Source organism: Nerophis ophidion, linkage group LG08, assembly GCF_033978795.1.
Source record: "Nerophis ophidion isolate RoL-2023_Sa linkage group LG08, RoL_Noph_v1.0, whole genome shotgun sequence".
NCBI lineage: Eukaryota > Metazoa > Chordata > Actinopteri > Syngnathiformes > Syngnathidae > Nerophis > Nerophis ophidion.
The window spans coordinates 23,475,206-23,501,782 of NC_084618.1; the positions used below are offsets into that span (position 1 = coordinate 23,475,206).

General features: G+C 40.7%; 1 protein-coding gene across 29 annotated transcripts in view; it reads right to left on the reverse strand.

Annotated features, from left to right (window-relative positions):
• The window catches only part of LOC133557521 (formin-binding protein 1), a 204,771-nt gene that overhangs the window by 88,442 nt on the left and 89,752 nt on the right, over nucleotides 1-26,577 (reverse strand). For all 29 annotated transcript variants that reach the window (XM_061908016.1, XM_061908032.1, XM_061908028.1 and 26 more), the window contains exons 5-6: nucleotides 17,726-17,788; nucleotides 10,871-10,975 (exon numbers count right to left, since the gene is read on the reverse strand). In XM_061908016.1, coding sequence (XP_061764000.1) covers nucleotides 10,871-10,975; nucleotides 17,726-17,788 — 168 coding nt within the window. The remainder of the gene's footprint in view (nucleotides 1-10,870; nucleotides 10,976-17,725; nucleotides 17,789-26,577) is intronic.

The window sequence follows — 26,577 nt, forward strand, 5'->3', positions numbered from 1 at the left end:
AACAGTCGAAAAAACGGAAAATAACAGCTGATTTGACTTGGTGTGTGTAATGTGTTTGAGAAAATGGTGGATTGCTTCCCGTTGTGACGTCACGGATGAAAGGTCATTTCTCCGACAGCGAACAATTGAAAGGCGTTTAAATCGCCAAATTCACCTTTTTAGAGTTAGAAAATCGGTTAAAAAAACATATGGTCTTTTTTTCTGCAAGATCAAGGTATATATTGACGCTTACATAGGTCTGGTGATAATGTTCCCCTTTAACCTCCATAAGTAGAGGTTAAAGGGGAACATTATCACAATTTCAAAAGGGTTAAAAACAATAAAAATCAGTTCCCAGTGGCTTGTTGTATTTTTTGAAATTTTTTTCAAAATTTTACCGGTCCCGGAATATCCCTAAATAAAGCTGTAAAGTGCCTTATTTTCGCTATCTTCGAAACCACTATCCATTTCCCTGTGACGTCATACAGTGCTGTCAATGCAAACAAACAATGGGAATACCACAGCAAGATATAGCGACATTAGCTCGGATTCAGACTCGGATTTCAGCGGCTTAAGCGATTCAACAGATTACGCATTTATTGAAACAGATGGTTGGAGTATGAAAGTATTGAAGAAGAAACTGAAGCTATTGAGCGAATAGCTATTGACGCTATTCATAGCCATAGCATGGCCGAATAGCTGCGTTAGCATCGCCGGTAAAATGTGCGAACCAAACGATCAGGACTTTCGCATTTTGTGATAATGGAGCAACTTAAATCCGTCGATTGGTAAGTGTTTTTTTTCGCATTAAATGTGGGTGATAGGAAACGTAATATAGTTGCAAATGCATCTGCAGGTTATCCATACATCTCTGTGCCATGTCTGCTTTAGCATCGCCGGTAAATAGCATGTTAGCATCGATTAGCGTAGCATGTTAGCATCGATTAGCTGGCAGTCACGCCGCGACCAAATATGTCTGATTAGCACATAAGTCAACATCAACAAAACTCACCTTTGTGATTTCGTTGACTTTATCGTTGCAAATGCATCTGCAGGTTATCCATAAATCTCTGTGCCATGTCTGTCATCGCCGGTAAATAGCATGTTAGCATCGATTAGCGTAGCATGTTAGCATCGATTAGCTGGCAGTCACGCCGCAACCAAATATGTCTGATTAGCACATAAGTCAACAACAAAACTCACATTTGTGATTTTTTTGACTTTATAGTTGCAAATGCATCTGCAGGTTATCCATACATCTCTGTGCCATGTCTGTCTTAGCATCGCCGGTAAAATGTGCAGACACTTTGGTACATTCAATGGGGGTCTGGCGGCAGACACTTTCGCATCTTCGGTGCAACTTGAATCCCTCCCTGTTATGCCCCGACGAGGCACGATGTCTCCAAGGTTCCAAAAAATAGTCAAAAAAACGGAAAATAACAAGAGCTGAGACCCGTGTGTGTAATGTGTAGAAAATGAAAATGGCGGCTGTATTACCTCGGTGACGTCACGTTCTGACGTCATTGCCACCAGAGCAATAAACAGAAAGCCGTTTAATTCGCCAAAATTCACCCATTTAGAGTTCGGAAATCGGTTAAAAAAATATATGGTCTTTTTTCTGCACCATCAAGGTATATATTGACGCTTACATAGGTCTGGTGATAATGTTCCCCTTTAACCTCCAAGAGAAGAGGTTAAGTACAGGCCAATTGGATGACTTTTCCTGCGTTATGACTGACGACCTCCGTAAGAGGGGGTCCAGAGAGCTTTTGGGGATGTACGGGATGTGAATCCAAAACCCTCAAATGAGGGATTTCCTCGCCAGACGAGGCGAGGGACCCATTAGAGGTTTGCCTCAATGCCAAACAAAAGCCGCAAAGGCCTCAAGTTGAATAAAACACTGTTACTGACAAAAACAGTCACGGGCGCGTAACTTGTCTAAATAAACATTCATGGCATGTGTCACTACGTCTTCTTCTGGCCCCAACTCCTGTGTAAAGAATGGTGTGTGTGTGTGTGTGTGTGTGTGTGTACAGTTGCGCTTCAAGACATGAGTTTATGGCGTTGTTCGGGACAACGCAGCTCTTGTTTACAGCCTGGTTTCGCGAGTCCTCGCAGCTAAGTTAGCCTAAGTCGGCGGAATCTGTTTGGCAGCTACGTCCACGGAGCAGAAAGGCTCTTTATTCCCGCCTGCATTTGCATAATAATCGGGTCTGAACTGTGTCAACTCGGAGCCTGACCCCCTGCCCAGGCAGCTGAGGGAGGGGCGGGGAGCACGCGCTGCTGACCCATGATGCCTTGCAGGCGTGGGAGCTGGGTGTGTGTGAGGACTCTTTTAGTTGGACGTGACAACAGGAAGTCCTGAGAATCTGACGAGTGGCAAATTAAAGAGAGAAGACCCCGCATGGGTGTCCAAAGTGCGGGCCGCAGCTAATGTTTTAACACATCCGAAAATTACAAACCCCGTTTCCATATGAGTTGGGAAATTGTGCTAGATATAAATATAAACAGAATACAATGATTTGCAAATCATTTTCAACCCATATTCAGTTGAATGCACTACAAAGACAAGATATTTGATGTTAAAACTCATAAACTTTATTTTTTTTGGCAAATAATAATTAACACGCGCCAAAGTAGTTGGGAAAGGGCATGTTCACCAATAAACGTTTGGGAACTGAGGAAACTAATTGTTGAAGCTTTGAAAGTGAAATTCTTTCCCATTTTTAGCCCGCAGCTAATGTTTTAACACATCCGAATATGACAAACCCCGTTTCCATATGAGTTGGGAAATTGTGTTAGATGTAAATACAAACGGAATACAATTATTTGTAAATAATTTTCAACCCATATTCAGTTGAATATGCTACAAAGACAACATATTTGATGTTCCAACTGATAAAAAAAATTTTTTGTTGTTGCAAATAATCATTAACTTTAGAATTTAATGCCAGCAACACGTGACGAAGAAGTTGGGAAAGGTGGCAATAAATACTGATAAAGTTGAGGAATGCTCATCAAACACTTATTTGGAACATCCCACAGGTGTGCAGGCTAATTGGGAACAGGTGGGTGCCATGACTGGGAATAAAAACAGCTACCCAAAAAATGCTCAGTCTTTCACAAGAAAGAATGGGGCGAGGTACACCGCTTTTCCACAGCTGCGTGAGCAAATAGTCAAACAGTTTAAGGATAACGTTTCTCAAAGTGCAATTGCAAGAAATTTAGGGATTTCAACATCTACGGTCTATAATATCATCAAAAGGTTGAGAGAATCTGGAGAAATCACCCCACGTAAGCGGCGTTGCCGGAAACCAACATTGAAAGACCGTGACCTTCGATCCCTCAGACGGCACTGTATCAAAAACCGACATCAATCACTAAAGGATATCACCACATGGGCTCAGGAACACTTCAGAAAACCACTGTCACTAAATACAGTTCTTTGCTACATCTGTAAGTGCAAGTTAAAGCTCTACTATCCAAAGCGAAAGCCATTTATCAACAACATCCAGAATATGACAGCAGAGACCCCGCACTGTTGAACAACTGAAGCTTTACATAAAACAAGAATGGGAAAGAATTCCACTTTCAAAGCTTCAACAATTCAATCAATCAATCAATCAATCAATGTTTACTTATATAGCCCTAAATCACTAGTGTCTCAAAGGGCTGCACAAACCACTACGACATCCTCGGTAGGCCCACATAAGGGCAAGGAAAACTCACACCCAGTGGGACGTCGGTGACAATAATGACCCACTGGGACGTCGGTGACAATGATGACTATGAGAACCTTGGAGAGGAGGAAAGAAATGGATGTCGAGCAGGTCTAACATGATACTGTGAAAGTTCAATCCATAATGGATCCAACACAGTCGCGAGAGTCCAGTCCAAAGCGGATCCAACACAGCAGCGAGAGTCCCGTTCACAGCGGAGCCAGCAGGAAACCATCCCAAGCGGAGGCGGATCAGCAGCGCAGATATGTCCCCAGCCGATACACAGGCAAGCAGTACATGGCCACCGGATCGGACCGGACCCCCTCCACAAGGGAGAGTGGGACATAGGAGAAAAAAATAAAGAAACGGCAGATCAACTGGTCTAAAAAGTGAGTCTATTTAAAGGCTAGAGTATACAAACGAGTTTTAAGTTGAGACTTAAATGCTTCTACTGTGGTGGCATCTCGAACTGTTACCGGGAGGGCATTCCAGAGTACTGGAGCCCGAAATGAAAACGCTCTTTAGCCCGCAGACTTTTTTGGGGCTTTGGGAATCACTAATAAGCCGGAGTCCTTTGAACGCAGATTTCTTACCGGGACATATGGTACAATACAATCGGCAAGATAGGATGGAGCTAGACCGTGTAGTATTTTATACGTAAGTAGTAAAACCTTAAATTCACATCTTAAGTGCACAGGAAGCCAGTGCAGGTGAGCCAGTACAGGCGTAATGTGATCAAACTTTCTTGTTCTTGTCAAAAGTCTAGCAGCCGCATTTTGTACCAACTATAATCTTTTAATGCTAGACATGGGGAGACCCGAAAATAATACGTTACAGTAGTCGAGGCGAGACGTAACAAACGCATGGATAATGATCCCAGCGTCTTTTGTGGACAGAATGGAGCGAATTTTAGCGATATTACGGAGATGAAAGAAGGCCGTTTTAGTAACGCTTTTAATGTGTGCCTCAAAGGAGAGAGTTGGGTCGAAGATAATACCCAGATTATTTACCGTGTCGCCTTGTTTAATTGTTTGGTTGTCAAAAGTTAGAGTTGTATTATTAAATAGAGGCCGGTGTCTAGCAGGACCGATAATCAGCATTTACGTTTTTTTGGCGTTGAGTTGCAAAAAGTTAGCGGACATCCATTGTTTAATTTCATTAAGACACGCCTCCAACTGACTACAATCCAGCGTGTTGGTCAGCTTTAGGGGCATGTAGAGTTGGATGTCGTCAGCATAACAGTGAAAGCTAACACCGTATTTGCGTATGATGTCACCTAGCGGCAGCATGTAGATGCTGAAGAGTGCAGGGCCAAGGACCGAACCCTGGGGAACTCCACACGTTACCTTAACGTAGTCCGAGGTCACATTGTTATGGGAGACGCACTGCATCCTATTAGTAAGATAAGAGTTAAACCAAGACAGGGCTAAGTCTGACATACCAATTCGTGTTTTGATACGTTCTAATAAAATATTATGATCGACGGTATCGAAAGCAGCGCTAAGATCGAGGAGCAGCAACATAGATGACGCATCAGAATCCATCGTTAGCAATAGATCATTAGTCATTTTTGCGAGGGCTGTCTCCGTCGAGTGATTTGCCCTGAAACCGGATTGAAAGGTTTCACATAGATTGTTAGACGCTACGTGTTCATTTAACTGCTCCGCAACAATTTTTTCGAGGATTTTTGAAATTAAAGGAAGGCAAGACATCGGTCGGTAGTTTACCATAAGGTCAGGATCGAGGTTAGGTCTTTTAAGAAGGGGATGAATAACCGCTTTTTTGAATGCTAGGGGAACAGTGCCCGAGGAAAGTGATAAGTTTATAATATTTAGCACTGATGGACCTAATAATACAAAGAGCTCCTTGATCAGTTTCCCAGGAAGAGGGTCAAGTAAACATGTTGTTTGTTTTATTCCATTTACACGTTGTAACAATTCCTCTAATGTTATTTCCTCAAAACGAGAGAAACTATTTTGGAGGGCAGTATCCGCCGTATATACAATCGTATCAGTGTTAATAGAACCCAGTTGTAGCTGGGACGCATTGTATTTAATCTCCTTTCTAATGACTTCAATTTTCTTACTAAAGAATTGCATAAAGTCATCAGCTGAGTGGGTGGAGCTACTGGAAGGGGTCCCTTGTTGGGTTAGCGATGCTACCGTACTAAACAAAAATTTAGGATCGTTTTTATTACGGTGGATGAGATTTGAGTAATATTTAGCTTTAGCTAAGGTAAGCATGCGTTTATAAGTTATTAAACCATCACTCCATGCTTGATGGTGCACCTCAAGTTTAGTCGTGCGCCATTTGCGTTCCAGCTTTCTACATAATTTCGAGCTCTAGTTTCTTCTGTAAACCACGGGGTACGCTTTTTTGGAGCCTTTTTTAACTTTAGCGGTGCTATGTTATCAATGGTTTCGCGCAGGGCATCGTTAAAGTTGTTAGTGAGGTTATAAATAGAGCCCACATATTTTGGGAATGGTGCCATTACCGAGGGCAGTAGGTCAGCAAGAGTTGTCGTTGTGGCCGTATTAATGTTGCGGCTGCTATAGCAGTTATTATTATTATTAGTTTGACGAACATGCGTCTGAACCTTGAATTTTATAAGGTAATGATCGGACAATACCTTAGGATACGGGAGTATCGTAACTTTGGAAACGGTGATACCCCGGACAAGCACTAGGTCTATCGTATTACCGTTGCGATGCGTGGGTTCATTTATTATTTGTGTGAGACCACAGCTATCAATTATAGTCTGGAGCGCTACGCACGGTGGGTCCGATGGGGTATTCATATGGATATTAAAGTTCCCCATTATGATTATATTATCGGCGTGTGTCACTAGATCAGCAACGAACTCTGAGAATTCATTGATAAAGTCTGAATAGGGCTCTGGGGGGGCGGTAGATAACAGCCAGGTGTAGAGGCAGCGGTGTGACAGACCTCATAGTAAGCACCTCAAACGATTTATATTTATTATTTATGTTAGGACTAAGGTTAAAGTTTTCGTTGTATATTAGTGCGACCCCCCCACCCCTTTTAAGAGGACGGGCAATATGCGCATGTGTAAAGTTAGGAGGACATGCCTCATTTAGCGCAAAAAAGTTGTTTGGTTTAAGCCAGGTTTCGCTGAGACCGATGACGTTAAGATTGTTGTCTCTGATGATATCATTAACTAACAACGTTTTGGGAGACAATGATCTTATGTTTAAAAAACCTATATTATAGGTAGTGGGCTGTTTTAGGGAATTTTTGATCAAATTATCCGTAATAGCAATATTAATAATGTTGTGTTCATTATGCCCAGTGCATTTAGTATAATTACGACCATATCTAGGAATTGATACGACGGGAATTTTCCGATTGTTTGATTGTTACTTTGATAAACTGCACGCATCATAGTTTGACAACTCAGTAGAACGCATGTTCCGATTGTTTGTTTGTTGCTTTGATAAACTGCACGCATCATAGTTTGCCACCTCAGTAGAACACATGTCCAACTCTGAAACAATCAAAGCAGAAAAAACTTGTTCTAATTTAACTGACTCCTTACCCAGACCAGTAGTCTCGCATCTTCCATTTAAATCCCGCTTCAGGATGGAGGGAAGTGGTGTTCTGTGGGGATTAGCCTTCTGCTTTGTTTTTAGCCCCGCCCGACATCCGCGTTTCCGATCACACCGCTGGCGTCTGCTCCGTAGACGGCCCCCGCTGCTACTATACTCCCCTGCTTCACAGGCCGCTGGATGTATCCGCCGAATTATTCCCGTGCTAGTTAGCACGTCTAGCAAGCACGCGTCTATCAGTCCAAAACGGCCCGATATGTCCACATCCAGAAGTGTCTGGCGGTCGTACGTGATCACGGAGTGACCACGATGTGAGCCAGCCATGAAGTTTGCAGAATTGTCCGGCATTTCTGCCAAATGTTCCATCTTTAGCAAGAGCTCCGCGATGTTGCAGCCCGTCCGGGCGCCGCCATCTTGAAATTAGTTTCCTCAGTTCCAAAACGTTTATTGAGTGTTGTTAAAAAAAAAAAGGTGATATGACACAGTGGTGAACATGCCGATTCCCAACTACTCTGGCACATGTTAATTATTATTTGCAAAAAAAAATAAAGTTTATGAGTTTTAACATCAAATATCTTGTCTTTGTAGTGCACTCAATTGAATATGGGTCGAAAAGGATTCACAAATCATTGTATTCCGTTTATATTTATATCTAACACAATTTCCCAACTCATATGGAAACAGGGTTTGTACCTATTTAAAATAAAAAGTGGAATAAAAGAGAAAAAGGTGAAATGTAATAAGAACAAGTTGAAATGTTGACTCTAATACCCATGACCCTGCATTCCCTTCCCTCTGTTGCTAGATATCTCGAGATGTACGTTGAAATATGTATATGTGCGTTGCTATGGAGTTTTTTTCCCCACTCCAGACTGGGCCCCCTTAGGAGCCCAGTCAAGATTGTATTTTTGTACTCATCCTTCCCCAGCGTTTTACCTTTTTTCCCATCTTTTACGGGGCGCCCTGTCGTGACCCATCAGCGTTCCTGTTCTGTAACCCTGTACACTGTTTGTCTCATCTTGAACGGGTTTGTGCTAAAAACAAAGTTCTGTTGTACTTGTGCAAATAAAAAGACCTATCCTATCCTGTCCTAAAAAACTGCTATGCAGGCTGTTTTTTCCTTTAAAACAGTCATTGCTCAAAAATAATAATGAATCAAAAGCACTGCTGTTATGAACCATCGGCTCCAATTATATCACATTGAATATTGTACTTTTAAATATTTTGGGGAAAATATTGCATATTTTGTGTTTTTGCCATTTTAAAACAAGTTTTCTTTGATAAAAAGGGCATAAAACTAACAAATAATAACAAAAAAAATGTTGTGGCTTGTGCAGCCCTTTGAGACACTTTGATTGATGGATGGATTGATTGATTGATTGATTGATTGATTGATTGATTGATTCATTGATTGATTGATTGAAAAACGTATGATCAACAGATCTAAAGAAAGATCCAGAAATTGAAGTGTTGGAAGTAAAAAATGAATGCATTTTAATGGGATTTTTTTATTTCTGTTTTAAACTTTTTTTCGCCAGAAAAAAACAGGGTTTTCTGAGGCAACAAGGGCATAAAACAAACAAATAACAAAAAATTGTCGTTGTGGCTTGTGCAGCCCTTTGAGACACTTGTATTGATTGATTGAAAGACGTATGATCGACAGATCTAAAGTAACATCTAGAAAATATTCCTCTCTGAACATTTTTTGGGGGGTGAGGGAATATTGCATATTTTGTGTTTTTGCCGTAAAAAACAAGGTTTTATTGTGTCAACAAGGGCATAAAACCAAAAAGGGCATAAAACCAACAAAAAATTGTGGTTTTGCCTTGAACAGCCCTTTGATTTATTGATTGATTGATTGATTCATTCATTGATTCATTGATTGATTGAAAAACGTATGATCGATACATCTAAAGAAAGATCTAGAAATTGAAGTGTTGAAAGTAAAAAAATTATGCATTGCAATGGGATTTTTTTCTCAAAAATAAAAATGATTTAAAGTCAAATCTACTATGAATTATTGACCTATCCAAGGCTCCAATTACTTCACATCAAATATTCCACTTTGCACATTTTTTGGGGGTGGGAGAATATTGCTTTTTTTGTGTTTTTTGCCATAAAAAACGGGGTTTGCTGTGGCAACAAAGGCATAAAACAAACAAATATTAACAAAAAATTGCCGTTGTGGCTTGTGCAGCCCTCTGAGGCACTTTAATTGATCGATTGATTGAAAAACGTATGCTCGACAGATCTAAAGAAAGATCTAGAAATTGAAGTGTTGGAAGTAAAAAAATAATACATTGCAATAAGATTTTTTTATGTCTGTTTTAAACTCATTGCTCAAAAAAAATAATGATTTAAAGTCAAATCTATTATTAATTATTGACCAATCTAAGGCTCCAATTACTTCACATCAAATATTCCACTTAGAATCTTTTTTTGTGGGGCGGGGGAATATTGTATATTTTGTGTTTTTGCCATAAAAACAGGGTTTTCTGTGGCAACAAGGGCATAAAACAAACAAATAATAACAAAAAATTGTTGTTGTGGCTTGTGCAGCCCTCTGAAACACTTTGATTGATTGATTGATTGATTGAATGAATGAAAAATGTATGATTGACAGATCTAAAGTAACATCTAGATATTGAAGTGTTGGAAGTAAAAAATAATGCATTTTAATGGGATTTTTTTGTCTGTTTTAAACTCATTGCTCAAAAATAAAAATGATTTTAAGTCAACGGTATTAGGAATTATTGACCTATCCAAGGCTCCAATTACTTCACATCAAATATTCCACTTTGAACATTTTTTGGGGGTGGGGGAATATTGCATATTTTTTGTTTTTGCCAGAAAAAATAGTGTTTTCTGTGACAACAAGGGCATAAAACCAAAAAGGGCATAAAAAAAAAAAATACCAAAACAATTGTCGTTATGGCTTGTGCAGCCCTTTGAGACACTCTGATTGATTGATTGAATGATTGATTGATTGATTGAAAAACGTATGATCGACAGATCTAAAGAAAGATCTAGAAATTTAAGTGATGGAAGTAAAAAATAATGCATTTTAATGGGATTTTTTTTGTCTGTTTTAAACTCATTGCTTAAAAAATAATAATGATTCAAAGTCAAAGATATTATGAAATATTGACGGATTATTTTGTGTTTTTACCATAAAAATCAGGGTTTTCTGTGACAACAAAAGCATAAAAAACGGTTTTATCTTCATATCAAAAGATATACTTAATATGTGAAGTGTTTGTTGTTTTTTTTTGTGTGTGTACGTTCACTTTGTGCTTTAAACTGAATATATTATTTATAATGACAATAAAGGAATCTGTTTATACCTGAAGTTCATATTGAGATTTAGCGTTAAATAAAAGAAAAAAATAAGAACATATTTTCATGACTGAAACCCTTTTGGGTCCCTGGAACTAAAATTGAGGGGAGCCCTAAAGGTTAAAAAAACCAAAAACTTTATATTGGTTTTGATAATGAAAACTATCAAAATGGCCCCAAAGTGGTTTGAACTTTCAGTGCGCGGCCCTCAGTGGGAAAAGTGGGGGCAATGCTGAAGGAGAGAGGCGTGTTTTAGCGACTAGCACATACCTTTTCCACATCAGCCTTGGTCACGTTGATGTCAGAGTCCATCTTCTCAAAGTACTGCTGTGCTCGGTCTGCCTCTTTGCAATCCCGCTCAAACCTCCTTTTGCACTGAAAAGACCACAGAACGCTCATCAGGGATCACAGCGTGCGGCATTGGTAACCGTTTCAGAACCAGCCCGAAACGCTTCTTCCTCGCTGTTAACCTTTTCCTGAGCATATTCATGCGTCATGCCAGCGTTTCAGATACAGTCCTGTACGCAAACCCGGGTCACGAAATGACCCGGAGATTAAACCAATGTTCACAGTGGCCATTTGTGTGCAGAAAAACACGCATTCGCTGGAACAATCAACAGTTTGTCGGGCCGGTCTGCCCCACGCACAAAGAGATCATTGAACGCAAACACACACGACGAGGAGGACATGGCGCCGATGCATGGCCGTCACGCAGACCCCCCCCCCCCCCAAACCCCCGTCAGAAAAGGGGGGCGGGGCCTTTAGATAAGAACTGGTGTTCTGTGAAAGCTCTTCACTAAAGCAAATAGAAGTGCTGCATCTGCTCTCATGTGGACCGTGACCACCGCGTGTTACACGCTGGAAATAAACGCAGTACAGTGGAACCCTTCCACCCCAGCAAAATGTGTTCCAGATGAATTGGTTGGGTTTGATTTGAGAGTTAAATAATGAAAATGTCATTACTTTACAGCAGTGGTCAAACTTTAACGCCCATTAGATACTACGTCAGGGGTCACCAACGCGGTGCCTGCGGGCACCAAGTAGCCCAGGAGTGCGGAACCTATGGCTCTAGAGCATGGGTGTCAAACTCTGGCCCGCGGGTCAAATTTGGCCCGCCGTGCAATTTAATTTGGCCCTTGAGGCAATATCAAATTAACATTAGAGCTGGCCCGCCGGTACTATACAGCGGCAGAGCTGCTGTAACACTGCATTCGCCGCTAATACTCATACTTGCCAACTCTCCTGATTTTCCAACCATTCTCCCGAATTTCTCCAGATTTCCACCCGGACATCAATATTGGGGGCGTGCCTATGAGGCACTGCCTTTAGCTTTGTCTACAATATGTTGTCAAGTCTGCTTTTCCTCCATACAAACAGCGTGCCGGCCAAGTCACATAATATATGCGACTTATACACACACTTAAGTGAATGCCAAGCATACTTGCTCAACAGCCATACAGGTCAGACTGAGGATGGTCGTATTAACAACTTTAACACTGTTACAAATATGTGGCGCACTGTGAACCCACACCAAACAAGAATGACAAACATGTCGAAAGAAAATCCGCACCGTAACACAACATAGACACAACAGAACAAATACCCACAACCCCTTGCAGCACTAACTATTCCGGGACACTACAATATGCACCCCCCGCTACCACCTAACCCTGCCCCCCACCCATCTCATTGTTATTTTATTTTAAGATGTATTAGCCTGTGGAAAAATGTAATGTTGATAGTTACCTCAGAAGGCTGCAAATAGAAAAGAGGCATTAAATGTTTTATTCAAATGTTATTCATTTTACCATTGATGTTTTTTCGTTTTTTTTGGGGGGGAAAGTTGATTTTGCACTATTAAGTTATATAATTATTGCTTGTTCCATATTCAGTGGTAAAACAAATCAGTGGAGCAAACTGAGCAATAATTAACAATTTATTCATGTGCTTTCTCTTGCTACTTCAAGGCTTGAATGTTTGATTCATTCATCATTGTTATTTTATTTTCAAATGTATTATTAGCCTGTGGAAAAAGTGTATTTTGATATTTACCTCAGAAGGCTGCAAATAGAAAAGAGTCATTACATTTTTATTTAAATTGTATTTGATATACCATTGATATTTTTTTAATTATTATTATTATTATTATTTGAAACTGGATTTTGCATGTCACTATAAAGTTATATAAGCCTTGCTTGTTCAATATTCAATGCAAAACTTGTTTGGGTCCCTACAAACTAGTGAGCATCCTGGATGATGCCAGTCACCCTCTGCATAGCGTTATCAGTAGCCAGAGGAGCCTGTTCAGTGCTAGACTGCTTCATCCCGAGTGCAGGACTAATAGACTCAAGAACTCCTTTGTCCCACACGCCATTAGACTGTACAACTCCTCTCTGGGACGGGGGACGGGGGGTATTAGGATGACAGGGGATGCAAAACATTAACAGTGCAATACGTTTTCATAACATGGTCACTACTGCCTACTTTGTCTTGTTATATTCTTATTTTACTGTTATATTGTTATTCACATTGTTTTTATTCTTTTTGTAATATTTCTCTATTTTGTTTCCTTTTAAACCCCCATTATTTACTTTTTACTTTTTTCTTTAAATTGATCTCAACTCTGTACACTGCTGCTGGAATTTTAATTTTCCTGAAGGAACTCTCCTGAAGGAATCAATAAAGTACTATCTATCCATCTATCTATTTATCTATCTATTAAAAGGTTAATTTGTTCAATCTTGGCCCGCGGCTTTGTTCACTTTAAAATTTCGGCCCACTCTGTATTTGAGTTTGACACCCCTGCTCTAGAGCAGGGGTATCAAACTCTGGCCTGCCGTGTAATTTAATTTGGCCCTGAGGCAATATCAATTTAACATTAGAACTGGCCCGCCGCTGTAACACCGCATTCACCACTAATACTCATACTCGTCAACCCTCCCGATTTTCCCGGGAGACTCCCGAAGTTCAGTGCCCCTCCCGAATTTCTCCCGATTTCTACCTGGACAATAATATTGGGGGCGGACTGTAAAAGCACATGTCGCCACGTCCGCTTTTCCTCCATACAAACAGCGTGCCGGCCCACTCACATAATATATGCGGCTCATACACACACACAAGTGTATGCAAGGCATACTTGGTCAACAGCCATACAGGTCACACTGAGGGTGGCTGTACAAACAACTTTAAAGGGGAACATTATCACAATTTCAAAAGGGTTAAAAACAATAAAAATCAGTTTCCGGTGGCTTGTTGTATTTTTTGAATTTTTTTTTGAAATTTTACAGGTCCCGGAATATCCCTAAATAAAGCTTTAAAGTGCCTTATTTTCGCTATCTTCGAAACCACTATCCATTTCCCTGTGACGTCATACAGTGATGCCAATACAAACAACATGGCGGTTACCACAGCGAGATATAGCGACATTAGCTCGGATTCGGACTCGGATTTCAGCGGCTTAAGCGATTCAACAGATTACACATGTATTGAAACAGATGGTCGGAGTATGGAGGCAGATAGCAAAAACGAAATTGAAGAAGAAACTGAAGCTATTGATGCTATTCGGCCATAGCATGGGTGTACCTAATGAAGTGGCCCATAGCATGGCTGTCTTATTAGCATCGCCGGTAAAATGTGCGGACCAAACGATCAGGACTTTCGCATCTTGTGACACTGGAGCAATTTAAATCCGTCGATTGGTAAGTGTTTGTTTCGCATTAAATGTGGGTATCTAGTTTCAAATGTACATACAGCTAGCGTAAATAGCATGTTAGCATCGATTAGCATAGCATGTTAGCATCGATTAGCTGACAGTCATGCTGCAACCAAATATGTATGATTAGCACATAAGTCAACAACATCAACAAAACTCACCTTTGTGATTTCGTTGACTTTACCATTGCAAATGCATCTGCAGGTTATCCATACATTTCTGTGCCATGTCTGTCTTAGCATCGCCGGTAAAATATGCGGACCAAACGATCAGGACTTTCGCATCTTGTGACACTGGAGCAACTTAAATCCGTCGATTGGTAAGTGTTTGTTTCGCATTAAATGTGGGTATGTAGTTTCAAATGTACATACAGCTAGCGTAAATAGCATGTTAGCATCGATTAGTGTAGCATGTTAGCATCGATTAGCTGGCAGTCATGCTGCAACCAAATATGTCTGATTAGCACATAAGTCAACAACATCAACAAAACTCACCTTTGTGATTTTGTTGACTTTATCGTTGCAAATGCATCTGCAGGTTATCCATACATCTCTGTGCCATGTCTGGCTTAGCATCGCCGGTCAAATGTGAAGAAACTCTGGCACATTCAATGGGGGTCTGGCGGCAGATTTCTTGCCAGTGGTGCAACTTGAATCCCTCCCTGTTAGTGTTGTTACACCCTCCGACAACACACCGACGAGGCATGATGTCTCCAAGGTTCCAAAAAATTGTCGAAAAAACGGAAAATAACAGAGCTGAGACCCGGAGTTTGTAATGTGAAAATGAAAATGGCGGGTGTGTTACCTCGGTGACGTCACGGTCTGACATCATCGCTAAAAGACCGATAAACAGAAAGGTGTTTAATTTGCCTAAATTCCCCCATTTAGAGTTCGGAAATCAGTTAAAAAAATACATGGTCTTTTTTCTGCGCCATCAAGGTATATATTGACGCTTGCATAGGTTTGGTGATAATGTTCCCCTTTAACACTGTTACAAATATACGCCACACAGTGAACCCACAGCAAACAAGAATGACAAACACATTTCGGGAGAACATCCGCACCGTAACACAACATAAACACAATTAAACACAACCGAACAAATACCCAGAACCCCTTGCATCACTAACTCTCCCGGGACGCTACAATATACACCCCCGCTACCACCAAACCCCGCCCCAATTCAAACCCGCCGCCGAAAAGTGGCATTCAATTTGTATTTTTATTTTATTTGATATGCCATTGATATTTTTTTATTATTATTATTTTAAATTCGATTTTAGATTAGATTAGATTAGATAGTACTTTATTTATTCCGTCAGGAGAGTTCCTTCAGGAAAATTTGATTTTCAGCACAATCCCATTCAAGATCAGACAAACATTAAAGGGAGACAGAACAGGATCGCTGACGGGTCTGCCGGCTTCCAGCGCCCCTTACAAAAAAAGATGAGATGCAGGTAAACAAGGGGGGGAGAAAAAAATAGAAGATTAAAATAAAATAAAAAAATCGGTCTTAGCCTGGGCATGTCATAAAGTTATATAAGCTTTGCTTGGTCAATATTCAATGCAAAACTTGTTTGGGTCCCTATTAAAGGATTCATTTGTTCAACCTCGGCCCGCGGCTTCGTTCAGTTTTCAATTTTGGCCCACTCTGTATTTGAGTTTGACACCCCTGCTCTTGAGCCAGATGTGGCTCTTTTGATGACTGCATCTGGCTCTCAGATAAATCTTAGCTGACATTGCTTAACACGATAAGTAATGAATAATTCCGCTGGTGATTACAGTGTTAAAAATAACGTTCATAAATATATAACATTCTCATGCATTTTAATCCATCCATCCATCCGTTTTCTACCGCACCTGTTCAACAAGTCGCATTAATGGTAAGAAGTATTTTATTTATTATTGGTTAGCTTCAGAAAAACATCCATCCATCCATCCATCCATTTCCTACTGCTTGTCCCTTTTGTGGTTGCTGGAGCCTATCTCAGCTGCATTCGGGCGGTAGGCGGGGTACACCCTGGACAATGTTATTAAAAATAATAAGAGACTTATTATACTCAAAAAATGTTGGTCATATACTTCAAAATGCACGCAATTAGTTGTATTCAGTGCGAAAAAATATTATATGGCTCTCACGGATACACATTTTGAAATATTTGGTTCTCATGGCTCTCTCTGCCAAAAAAGTTCCCGAACCTCTGAGGTAGCCCGTAAGGACCAGATGAGTCGCCCGCTGGCCTGTTGTAAAAATAGCTCAAATAGCAGCACTTACCAGTAAGCTGCCTCTATTTACTAGTAAGCTGGTCTCGCTTTGCTCGACATTCTTAATTCTAAGAGAGACAAAACTCAAACATATATATACACATATATGTATATATTAGAGGTGTGGGAAAAAAATCGATTCGAATACGTTGTGCGATTCAGAATCGATTCTCTCTTTTTTTTTTTTTTTTTTTTTTTAAATCAATCCAACAAACCACTACACCAGGGGTTGGGAACCTTTTTTGCTGAGAATATTTCAAAATGTATTTCCGTGAGAGCCATATAATATTTTTTTTAACACCGAATACAACTAAATGCTTGCATTTTTAAGACCCACATTTTTAGAGTATAATAAGTCCCTTATTCTTTTTAATAACATAATAAATACAATTCTTCTTACCATTAATGCGACATCTTGGACAGGAGCGATAGAAAACGGATGGTTGGATTAAAATGCATGAGAATGATTTATCATTTGAACGTTATTTTTAACACTGTGATTACCAGCGGAATTATTAATTACTTCTCGTGTTAAGCAATGTCTGCTAAGTTTTATCTGAGAGCCTGATGCAGTCATCAAAAAATCCACATCTGGCTCTAGAGCCATAGGTTCCCTACCCCTGCACTACACAAATGTTTGTAAGAGTGCTTTATACGCGGAATAGAACCACTTCCATTGGCTTCATAGTTAGCTGACTTTTGCTAGCGTTTATTTATGACTTAGAATGCATATAAAAAGACATATTTACATAAGGATTGTGAATTACTTCAAAAAAAACAAAGCGCAGTCCCCAATAAAGGTTCACTACACACTTTGTTTTTTTAAACGTTGCCTATCATTCACAATCCTAATTAAATGTATTTTTATATGTAATTCTAAGTCATAAATAAACACTAGCAAAAGTCAGCTAACTATGAAGCCAATGAAAGTCGTTCTATTCCACCCATAAAGCCCTCATCATCGTGTTATATACACGCTGTAAGAATATATTTTTATTGTAGCAATATTCCTACCATGTAATATTTACATATTTTGCTCATTTTAAGCATACGGTGGCGCATTAATTTCACAGACGTATATCACACCAAAAACTGGGGGTTCTGTACAGAATGGTGTTGTGGCAGCTGCACTCTGGTGATGTCACTCACCGACTCCAGCTGTTTCCACGAGCTTTCGATGTGCTGCTGTGCTTTGCGGCCATCGTGGAAGTGCTGTTGGAAACGACACAGGACACAAATATAAAAGTCATTCACGGGCTCAGTTCTCCAGACATAATGAGGATAATATTTCTGTATTTTTCCTCCCTGTTGCAACGTTGAGTTGTATCAATATTAATCACATGATAGTAGCAGGGGGGAGGACAAAGTAGGACAAATTCAAACGGATACTACTGTATTGTACTGTACGAATAAATATGTATGACCTCATTCCCCACAAGATTAACTTAGAGAGATTTGTACGGGCACGAGCAGATGGCCGAAAGTCAATTCGATTAAAGAGCAGCCAAGCAGATCAAATCCTGCCAGCGACACACAGACGGCACCGTCAGACGACTTCGCTCATTTCTTACCGAGCATTCCGATCACTTCCAGCTTTACACTAAGGCCAGATATTAGCTGAAGGAATTCAAAAGACAGTAATCACTACATTTCCATGCTACTTAATGGGGTCATAATATTATATTTTTTTAACATTTAAAGCACTTCCTTGTAGTGTTGTCCCGATAGCAATATTTTGGTACCGTTACCAAACTTATTTCAACACTTTTCGGTACTTTTCTAAATAAAGGAGACCACAAAAATGTCATTATTGGCTTTATTTGAAGAAAAAAAATCTTAGGGTCCATTGAACATATGTTTCTTAATGCAAGTGTGTCCATTAGGGGTGTAACGGTACACAAAAATTTCGGTTCGGTACGTGCCTCGGTTTAGAGGTCACGGTTCGGTTCATTTTCGGTACAGTAAGAAATCAACAAAATATACATTTTTGGGTTATTTATTTACTAAATTTGTAAACAATGGCTTTATCCTTTTAACATTGGGAACACTATAATAATTCTGCCCACGTTAATCCACATTAAACTGCCTCAAGTTGTTGCTTTGATTAAATAAAATGAAAAAAACTTTCTTCTACAAATAAAAAGTTTAACATTAAACAGTTTCCATTGAAACTGACGAAAGTCGCTACATCTGTAAATGTAGCTGCTGTAAGCAGTAACATATTGTGTCATTTTCCTTTCTATTATTTTGTCAACATTATTAAGGACAAGTGGTAGAAAATGAATTATTAATCTACTTATTAATTTACTGTTAATATCTGTGTACTTTCGCTTTTAACATATTCTATCTACACTCCTGTTAAACTGTAAAAATCCCTTATTCTTCTGTTCGATACAATACATTAGTTTTGGATGATACCACAAATTTGGGTATCAATCCGATACCAAGTCGTTACAGGATCATACATTGAACATATTCAAAGTCCTCATGTGTTCAAGGACGTATTTCCTAAGTTTATAAACATAATATACATTGATGTGATGCCAAAAAATATTAATGTAATCATAGTATTATTGACTAGATATGCTTGGTATCATTACAGTGGATGTTAAGGTGTAGATCCACCAATGGTGTTTGTTTACATTGTGACGCCAGTGAGCTATGGTGTGTAATGAAGCATGTTAAGCTATTCCTCGTCCTGCAGTGATAATGATACTTGTAAGAAACACACTTTGTCGCCAAGGAGGCGAGGATTAGTGATTTAGAAGTAGCTAAAACACTCCAGACTGCGGCTGGACTTTAGCCGCCAGCAATCCTGGCGATCACACCAGCAGCACTGAGAGCGGACTCAGCCAAACTACCTCTAAGTAATGTTGCAATTTTCAATGCCAACAAAGAAACTGCCCCCCAAAAAAAAAAATGCTTGTTGTGTTTATGTTGTGTTACGGTGCGGATGTTCTCCCGAAATGCGTTTGTCATTCTTGTTTGGTGTGGGTTCACAGTGTGGCGCATATTTGTAACAGTGTTAAAGTTGTTCATACGGCCACCCTCAGTGTGACCTGTATGGCTGTTGACCAAGTATGACTTGCATTCACTTGTGTGTGTGAAAAGGCTTAGCTATTATGTGATTGGGCCGGCACGCCCCCCAATATTGTTGTCTGGGTGGAAATCGGGAGAAATTCGGGAGAATGGTTGTCCCGGGAGATTTTCAGGCGGGGCACTGAATTTCGTGAGTCTCCCGGGAAAATTGGGAGGGTTGGCAATTATGACTGGGAGTCTCAACTGCGCTGTACTTCTTCCTATGGCCGTGTACTACTCCATACAGCTGCGTTTTAAAAAGTCGTATATTTACATTTTTGAAACCGATACCGATAATTTCCGATATTACATTTTAAAGCATTTATCGGCTGATAATATCGGCAGGCCGATGTTATCGGACGTCTCTAATCTAAATGAGTAGTAAGTAGATAGTAGTTTTTACTTTTGTTTCGTATTTGTGTACTGTAGACTTTGTTTTGCTCATAAATGTGCATGTAATAAAAGAGATTAAGGAACTAGTTTAAATATTGTTAAAATGTCCATTGCCCCTGCAATGAGGTGGCGACTTGTCCAGGGTGTACGCCACCTTCCGCCCGATTGTAGCTGAGATAGGCACCAGCGCCCCCTGCAACCCCATAGGGCATAAGCGGTAGAAAATGGATGGATGGATGTCCATTGCCCTCACATTTACAGTTAACGTAATCGGTATTGGGGCGGTATAGCTCGGTTGGAAGAGTGGCCGTGCCAGCAACTTGAGGGTTCCAAGTTCGATCCCCGCTTCCGCCATCCTAGTCACTGCCGTTGTGTCCTTGGGCAAGACACCTTACCCAACTGCTCCCAGTGTCACCCACACTGCTTTAAATGTAAATACAATTCACTTTACACTTCACTATTTGGTACTGACCGTTCTCACTCATGGATGATCGGAATCGGCAGCATAAAACCCTTATTAGAACATCCTTGGTTGTTTTAAAAAAAAATGTGCGGATCCAAGTATTTTTCTGACAACGCAAGTTTTATCTTGGTTGACAGAAAAAAAATAGAAGGAATCTTCATGTTGACATAATTTGCCAAGTCTGCCAATGCTGTTGCCCCTGGTTACGCTTTGGGTCCGTGGCTCCAGCTTAAACTTTGATGCTTTTACCGACTGTCGCAACTTGATTCGCATAAATGTGTAAAGTGGGGGTCTCAAACTCACTTCACCTGGGGGAAACTGGACGCAGAATCTGGGTGAAGCTGGGCGGCAAGAAAAGATTTATTTAAAAAAAAGTATTGCATACTCCTCAGCATATCTAGTTGGATAATGACGTTTCAAATTCTATCCCTTGTGCAACTTCCTCTGTGCAAATAAAACACGTCAGGGTGCCGATGTGCTCAACAAAAGAATATTGCATCTCCCTCTTTTCCTGGAAATGTCTTTGCTCATCACTAACCTTTTTCTTCACTGCAGGCTTTGAAAAAGACATGTTTGGGGTGGTGGAATATGTTTGTATTTAGCCGACGCACGGAGAATAATGTTATTTCCGCAATGTGTGTCGTTCCGCTTTTCCTCCGAACAGCAACATGGCGGACGGCGGATAATAGCCGGGAAAGTACCGGGATAGCGAGCGCAGAAAAGTGACGGCTCCCGGAGTGTTATCCGAAATATATGTAGTGTTCCTCGTGTGAGGCAATGCAAATTAAAAAATTAAAAAAAACAAATAACGGTTTGATTTGGTCCAGGTTATCGGGAACTGTTATTACTGACTGCAGCCAGGCATGTGAGAAAAGCCTTGTCTCCATGGCAACGTCTCTGTTGCTTTCACTCATTTGCCGCTTTTCCACTAATGCAGGGATAGGCAACCCAGAATGTTGAAAAAGCCATTTTGGACCCAAATAACACAACGCTGTCAAGCGCCATTCATATAAAACATTAAACTTTCATATTAAAGTGGGGGCCGCAAAAAAACATCTCTGAGAACCCTGGTGTAAAGTCATGAGCCCAAAACCCAAACTGAAATCTGATGAGCTGAATGGTAAACCTCGGCTACACAGCGCTGCAGTTTGTCGGGTTACCTCAAAGTGTCCTACTTCCCTTTCCCCAAGGTTTTTTAGGGAAGCTGGTTAAAACGAGGAAGTCCCAAAATGTTTCGGAGGAAGTATTTGATTGCAAGCGGAACACACTGCTCGAGTTCTGTCACGTGCAAAATGTCAGCTACAAACCCCGTTTCCATACGAGTTGGGAAATTGTGTTAGATGTAAATATAAACGTAATACAATGATTTGCATCAGTCCATCTTAGATGATTTCGGCGTTTCTGGATGTTGTTGATAAATGGATTTTGTTTTGCATAGTAGAGCTTTAACTTGCACTTACAGATGGAGCGACGAACTGTATTTAGTGACAGTGGTTTTCTGAAGTGTTCCTGAGCCCATGTGGTGATATCCTTTAGAGATTGAAGTCGGTTTTTGATACAGTGCCGTCTGAGGGATCGAAGATAACGGTCATTCAATGTTGGTTTCAGGCCATAAGTGGAAGGATTTCTCCAGATTCTCTGAACCTTTTGATGTTATTATGGACCGCAGACGTTGAAATCCCTAAATTTCTTGCAATTGCACTTTGAATGCCATTGTCATCCAACAGTCCGGGGTCTTCGCTGTCGTATTTTATGCTTCATAATCCGCCACAGATTTTCGATGGGTCTGGACTGCAGGTAGGCCAGTCTAGTGCCCGCAATCTTTTACTACGAAGCCACACTGTTGTAACACGTAGCTTGGCATTTTCTTGCTGAAATAAGCAGGGGCTTCCATGATAGCGTTGCTTGGACGGCAACATATGTTGCTCCAAAACCTGTATGTACCTTTCAGCATTTATGGTGCCTTCACAGATGTGTAAGTTACCCATGCCATGGCCACTAATACACCCCCATACCATCACACATGCTGGCTTTTCATCTTTGCGCCTAGAACAATCCGGATGGTTCTTTTCCTCTTTGATCTGGAGGACACAACGTCCACAGTTTCCCCCAAAAAATTTAATTGTAGACTCGTCAGACCACACAACACTTTTCCACTTTGCATCACTCCATCTTAGATGAGCTGAGGCCCAGCGAAGCTGGCGGCGTTTCTGGGTGTTGTTGATAAATGGCTTTCGCTTTGCATAGTAGAGCTTTAACTTGCACTTACAGATGTAGCGACAAACTGTATTTAGTGACAGTGGTTTTCTGAAGTGTTCCTGAGCCCATGTGGTGATATCCTTTAGAGATTGATGTTGGTTTTTAATACAGTGCCGTCTGAGGGATCGAAGGTCACGGTCATTCATTGTTGGTTTCCGGCCATGCCGCTTACGTGGAGTGATTTCTCCAGATTCTCTCAACCTTTTGACGATATTATGGACCGTAGATGTTGAAATCCTTAAATTTCTTGCAATTGCACTTTGAGAAACGTTGTTCTTAAACTGTTTGACTATTTGCTCACGCAGTTGTGGACAAAAAGGTTTACCTCGCCCCATCCTTTCTTGTGAATGACGGAGCATTTTTTGGGAAGCTGTTTTTATACCCAATCATGGCACCCACCTGTTCCCAATTATCCCTGCACACCTGTGGGAAGTTCAAAATAAGTGTTTGATGAGTATTCCTCAACTTTACCGGTATTTATTGCCACCTTTCCCAACTTCTTTGTCACGTGTTGCTGGCATCAAATTTTAAAGTTAATGATTTTTTGCAAAAAATAAAGTGTTTATCAGTTTGAACATCAAATATGTTGTCTTTGTAGCATATTCAACTGAATATGGGTTTGCAAATCATTGTATTCCGTTTATATTTACATCTAACACAATTTCCCAACTCATATGGAAACGGGGTTTGTACTTAGAAGCCGAGCCTCCATTTTCACCAACGAAGACAAAGGTTCGTAAATCAGCGGCAGACATGCTTAGAATATTTCCCCATTACCACATTTACAGAAAATGTCTTGATGCTGCGTTTCCAAGAAGTCAATCAGTACCAGGGAAGCAGCCTCGATGAGATGGCAAGGTCCTGAAAGCAAACACTGCATATTTGCTGCGAGTGCAGCTGTGTGCGTTCCCCAAGGCCCCCTCAGGTTATCAGACTGGACCCGGGGCCGTGATGGAACGAGAGCATGGATCTCCGAAGCGACTGTCTGTCACCACGTGTGTCGGGAAGTACGGTGCAAACTCAAAACCCGTTTTGAAAGAGAGAAAATTACATCTGGAGTATTTTCCGGGACCATAGGGTGCACCGGATTGTAAGCCGCACAGCCAATGAGCGGTTCTGGTCAGGTCTTTAAGGCGCATTGTAGAGCGCATTAAACGTTTTTAATGTAATGGTGGTTCTTTGGTCAAATTGTTGCATAGATGATGTTTTACAGATCATCTTCAAGCCGATTTCTGACAGTCGCTTCCGTTTTGTGGGTGGTCTTTTTTACATGGCTCACCTTCGACAGCGTCTTCTCCCCGTCATCTTTGTTATAGCGGTGTAGCGTGCAAGGACGAGAGTGGAAAAAGTGTCGAAAGACAGAGCTGACTGTTTTAATGACATTCAGACTTGACTTCAATCAATAACGGAGCAGCATCTCCTCATCCGGAAACAACAACAAGGCCAGAAATGTGTCCCGTGAGAAAACGTCAGACCGGAACTCTCTAATAACTAAAGTTCCTTGGGTGAATAATGTAAACTCACTACACCGGTATGTTTTAGCACGTTCATGGTGAGTTTACTGACAGATATAAGAAAGAACTGTACACTACTTTGTTAGAAATGGCAACAGCGGAGGATGAATGTCCCATAACAAGAAGATAGAGAAGAAGAAGAAGCTTATGGACTATGGTGTCGTCAGAGACTACAACGGCGGATGTGCGCAATTTTTCAGGACTTATGCAGATCCCAAACACACATCAGCAGGTACCAGAAGTTAAGAAAAGCTGATTTTGCATAATATTGCGAAACAAAACACCAAATAATATGTCTTACCTTGTACACACTTTACTTCAATCAATAACGGAGCAGCATCTCCTCATCCGTAGCTCACTAGTATTGATTGATTAATTGATTTAAACTTTTATTAGAAGATTGCACAGTACAGTACATATTCCGTACAACTGACCACTAAATGGTAACACCCAAATAAGTTGAAAAACGTGTTTAAGTCGGGGTCCACGTTAATCAATTCATGGTATAACAATAGTCTGTCTATCTGTGTTGGCCCTGCGATCAAGTAGCGACTTATCCAGGGTGTACCCCGCCTTCCGCCTGATTGTAGCTGAGAGAGGCACCAGCGCCCTCCGCGACCCCAAAGGGAATAAGCGGTAGAAAATGGATGGATAAGCGGTAGAAAATGGATGGATGGTATAACAATAACAATGCCAAACCTTCAGACCGGAACTCTGTAATAACTGAAGTTCCTTGGGTGAATAATGTAAACTCACTACACCGGTATGTTTTAGCGCTTTCATTTCAAGTTTACTGACAGATATAAGTAAGAACTTTACACTACTATATACATTAGAAATGGTGAAAGCAGAGGATGAATGTCCAATAAGACGTAGAGGAAAGAAGAAGCTAATCAACTACAGCGGACTACATATGCGGATGCGCACAAACTTTCAGTACTTATGCGGATCACAAATACAGATCAGCAAGTACCAGAGGGTAAGAAAAGCTGCTTTTGGATAATATTGCAAAACAAAACGCCAAATAATATGTCTTACCTTATACACACACCATAATATTACTCGTATGTTGAAGCACAGTACAATCCATCAAGCGGTGCGGCTTCATATTTTACTAAAGTCGTACTAAAACATTTTCATAGATTTTTGAGCGCCGTGTGTAATGTTCTATATTTTCAATTGAACATATAAAATATCTGTGTTGTGTACTTAAGTCATATTGCAGTCCACACGTGTCTCTTATGTGTGACTGCCATCTACCGGTCACACTTATCATTTCACCATGTACCATATAAAATAGCTTCGAGGTCGGTAAGCACAACCAAAATTATTCCGTACCGGGTTGTAAGGAGCACTGTCAAGTTTTGAGAAAATTAAACGATTTTAAAGGCCTACTGAAATGAGATTTTCTTATTTAAACGGGGAGAGCAGGTCCATTCTATGTGTCATACTTGATCATTTCGCGATATTGCCATATTTTTGCTGAAACGATTTAGTAGAGAACATTGACGATAAAGTTCGCAACATTTGGTCGCTAATAAAAAAAGCCTTGCCTGTACCGGAAGTAGCAGACGATGTGCGCGTGACGTCACGGGTTGTAAAGCTCCTCACATCTGAACATTGTTTACAATCATGGCCACCAGTAGCGAGAGTGATATGGACCGAGAAAGCGACGATTTCCCCATTAATTTGAGCGAGGATGAAAGATTCGTGGATGAGGAAAGTGAGAGTGGAGGAAAAAAAAAATGTGGGAGCGATTTAGATGTTATTAGACACATTTACTAGGATAATTCTGGAAAATCCCTTATCTGCTTATTGTGTTACTAGTGTTTAGTGAGATTATATGGTCGTACCTGTATAACCTGAAGGTCGGCCCCGCACCTTTCTTCAGCATCAGTCGACGAGTGGTGGCGATACCCATCTCTGCCTTTCGCAAGGGACCAACTTCGAAACACAATCTTTCGAAATGATCGCTGCATAATACACTGTACTTTGTGTGTGTGGTTCAATCCAATAGCAATAGTGTGCGGCAAGAAAGTGGCGTAAACCTGGCACTTTTGTCAATGGAATTTGGCACAGCAGGGGGGAAAAAAAGCCGGAGGGGTGTGGCCACGGGTGTGGTGACCGGCAGTGTCTCCGAGGGAAGCCACGTTTCTCGACAAGGCGAAGGCGACCGGTGGTACCGGGCTGAGATTTTGTATTTATTTTTTTCCCTCCTCCACGCTGGAAGCATCTGACGGTCAGGGGCGTCAGGTGGGAGGAGGCAAGAGAGTCCGCAGCTACCTCTTTGACAG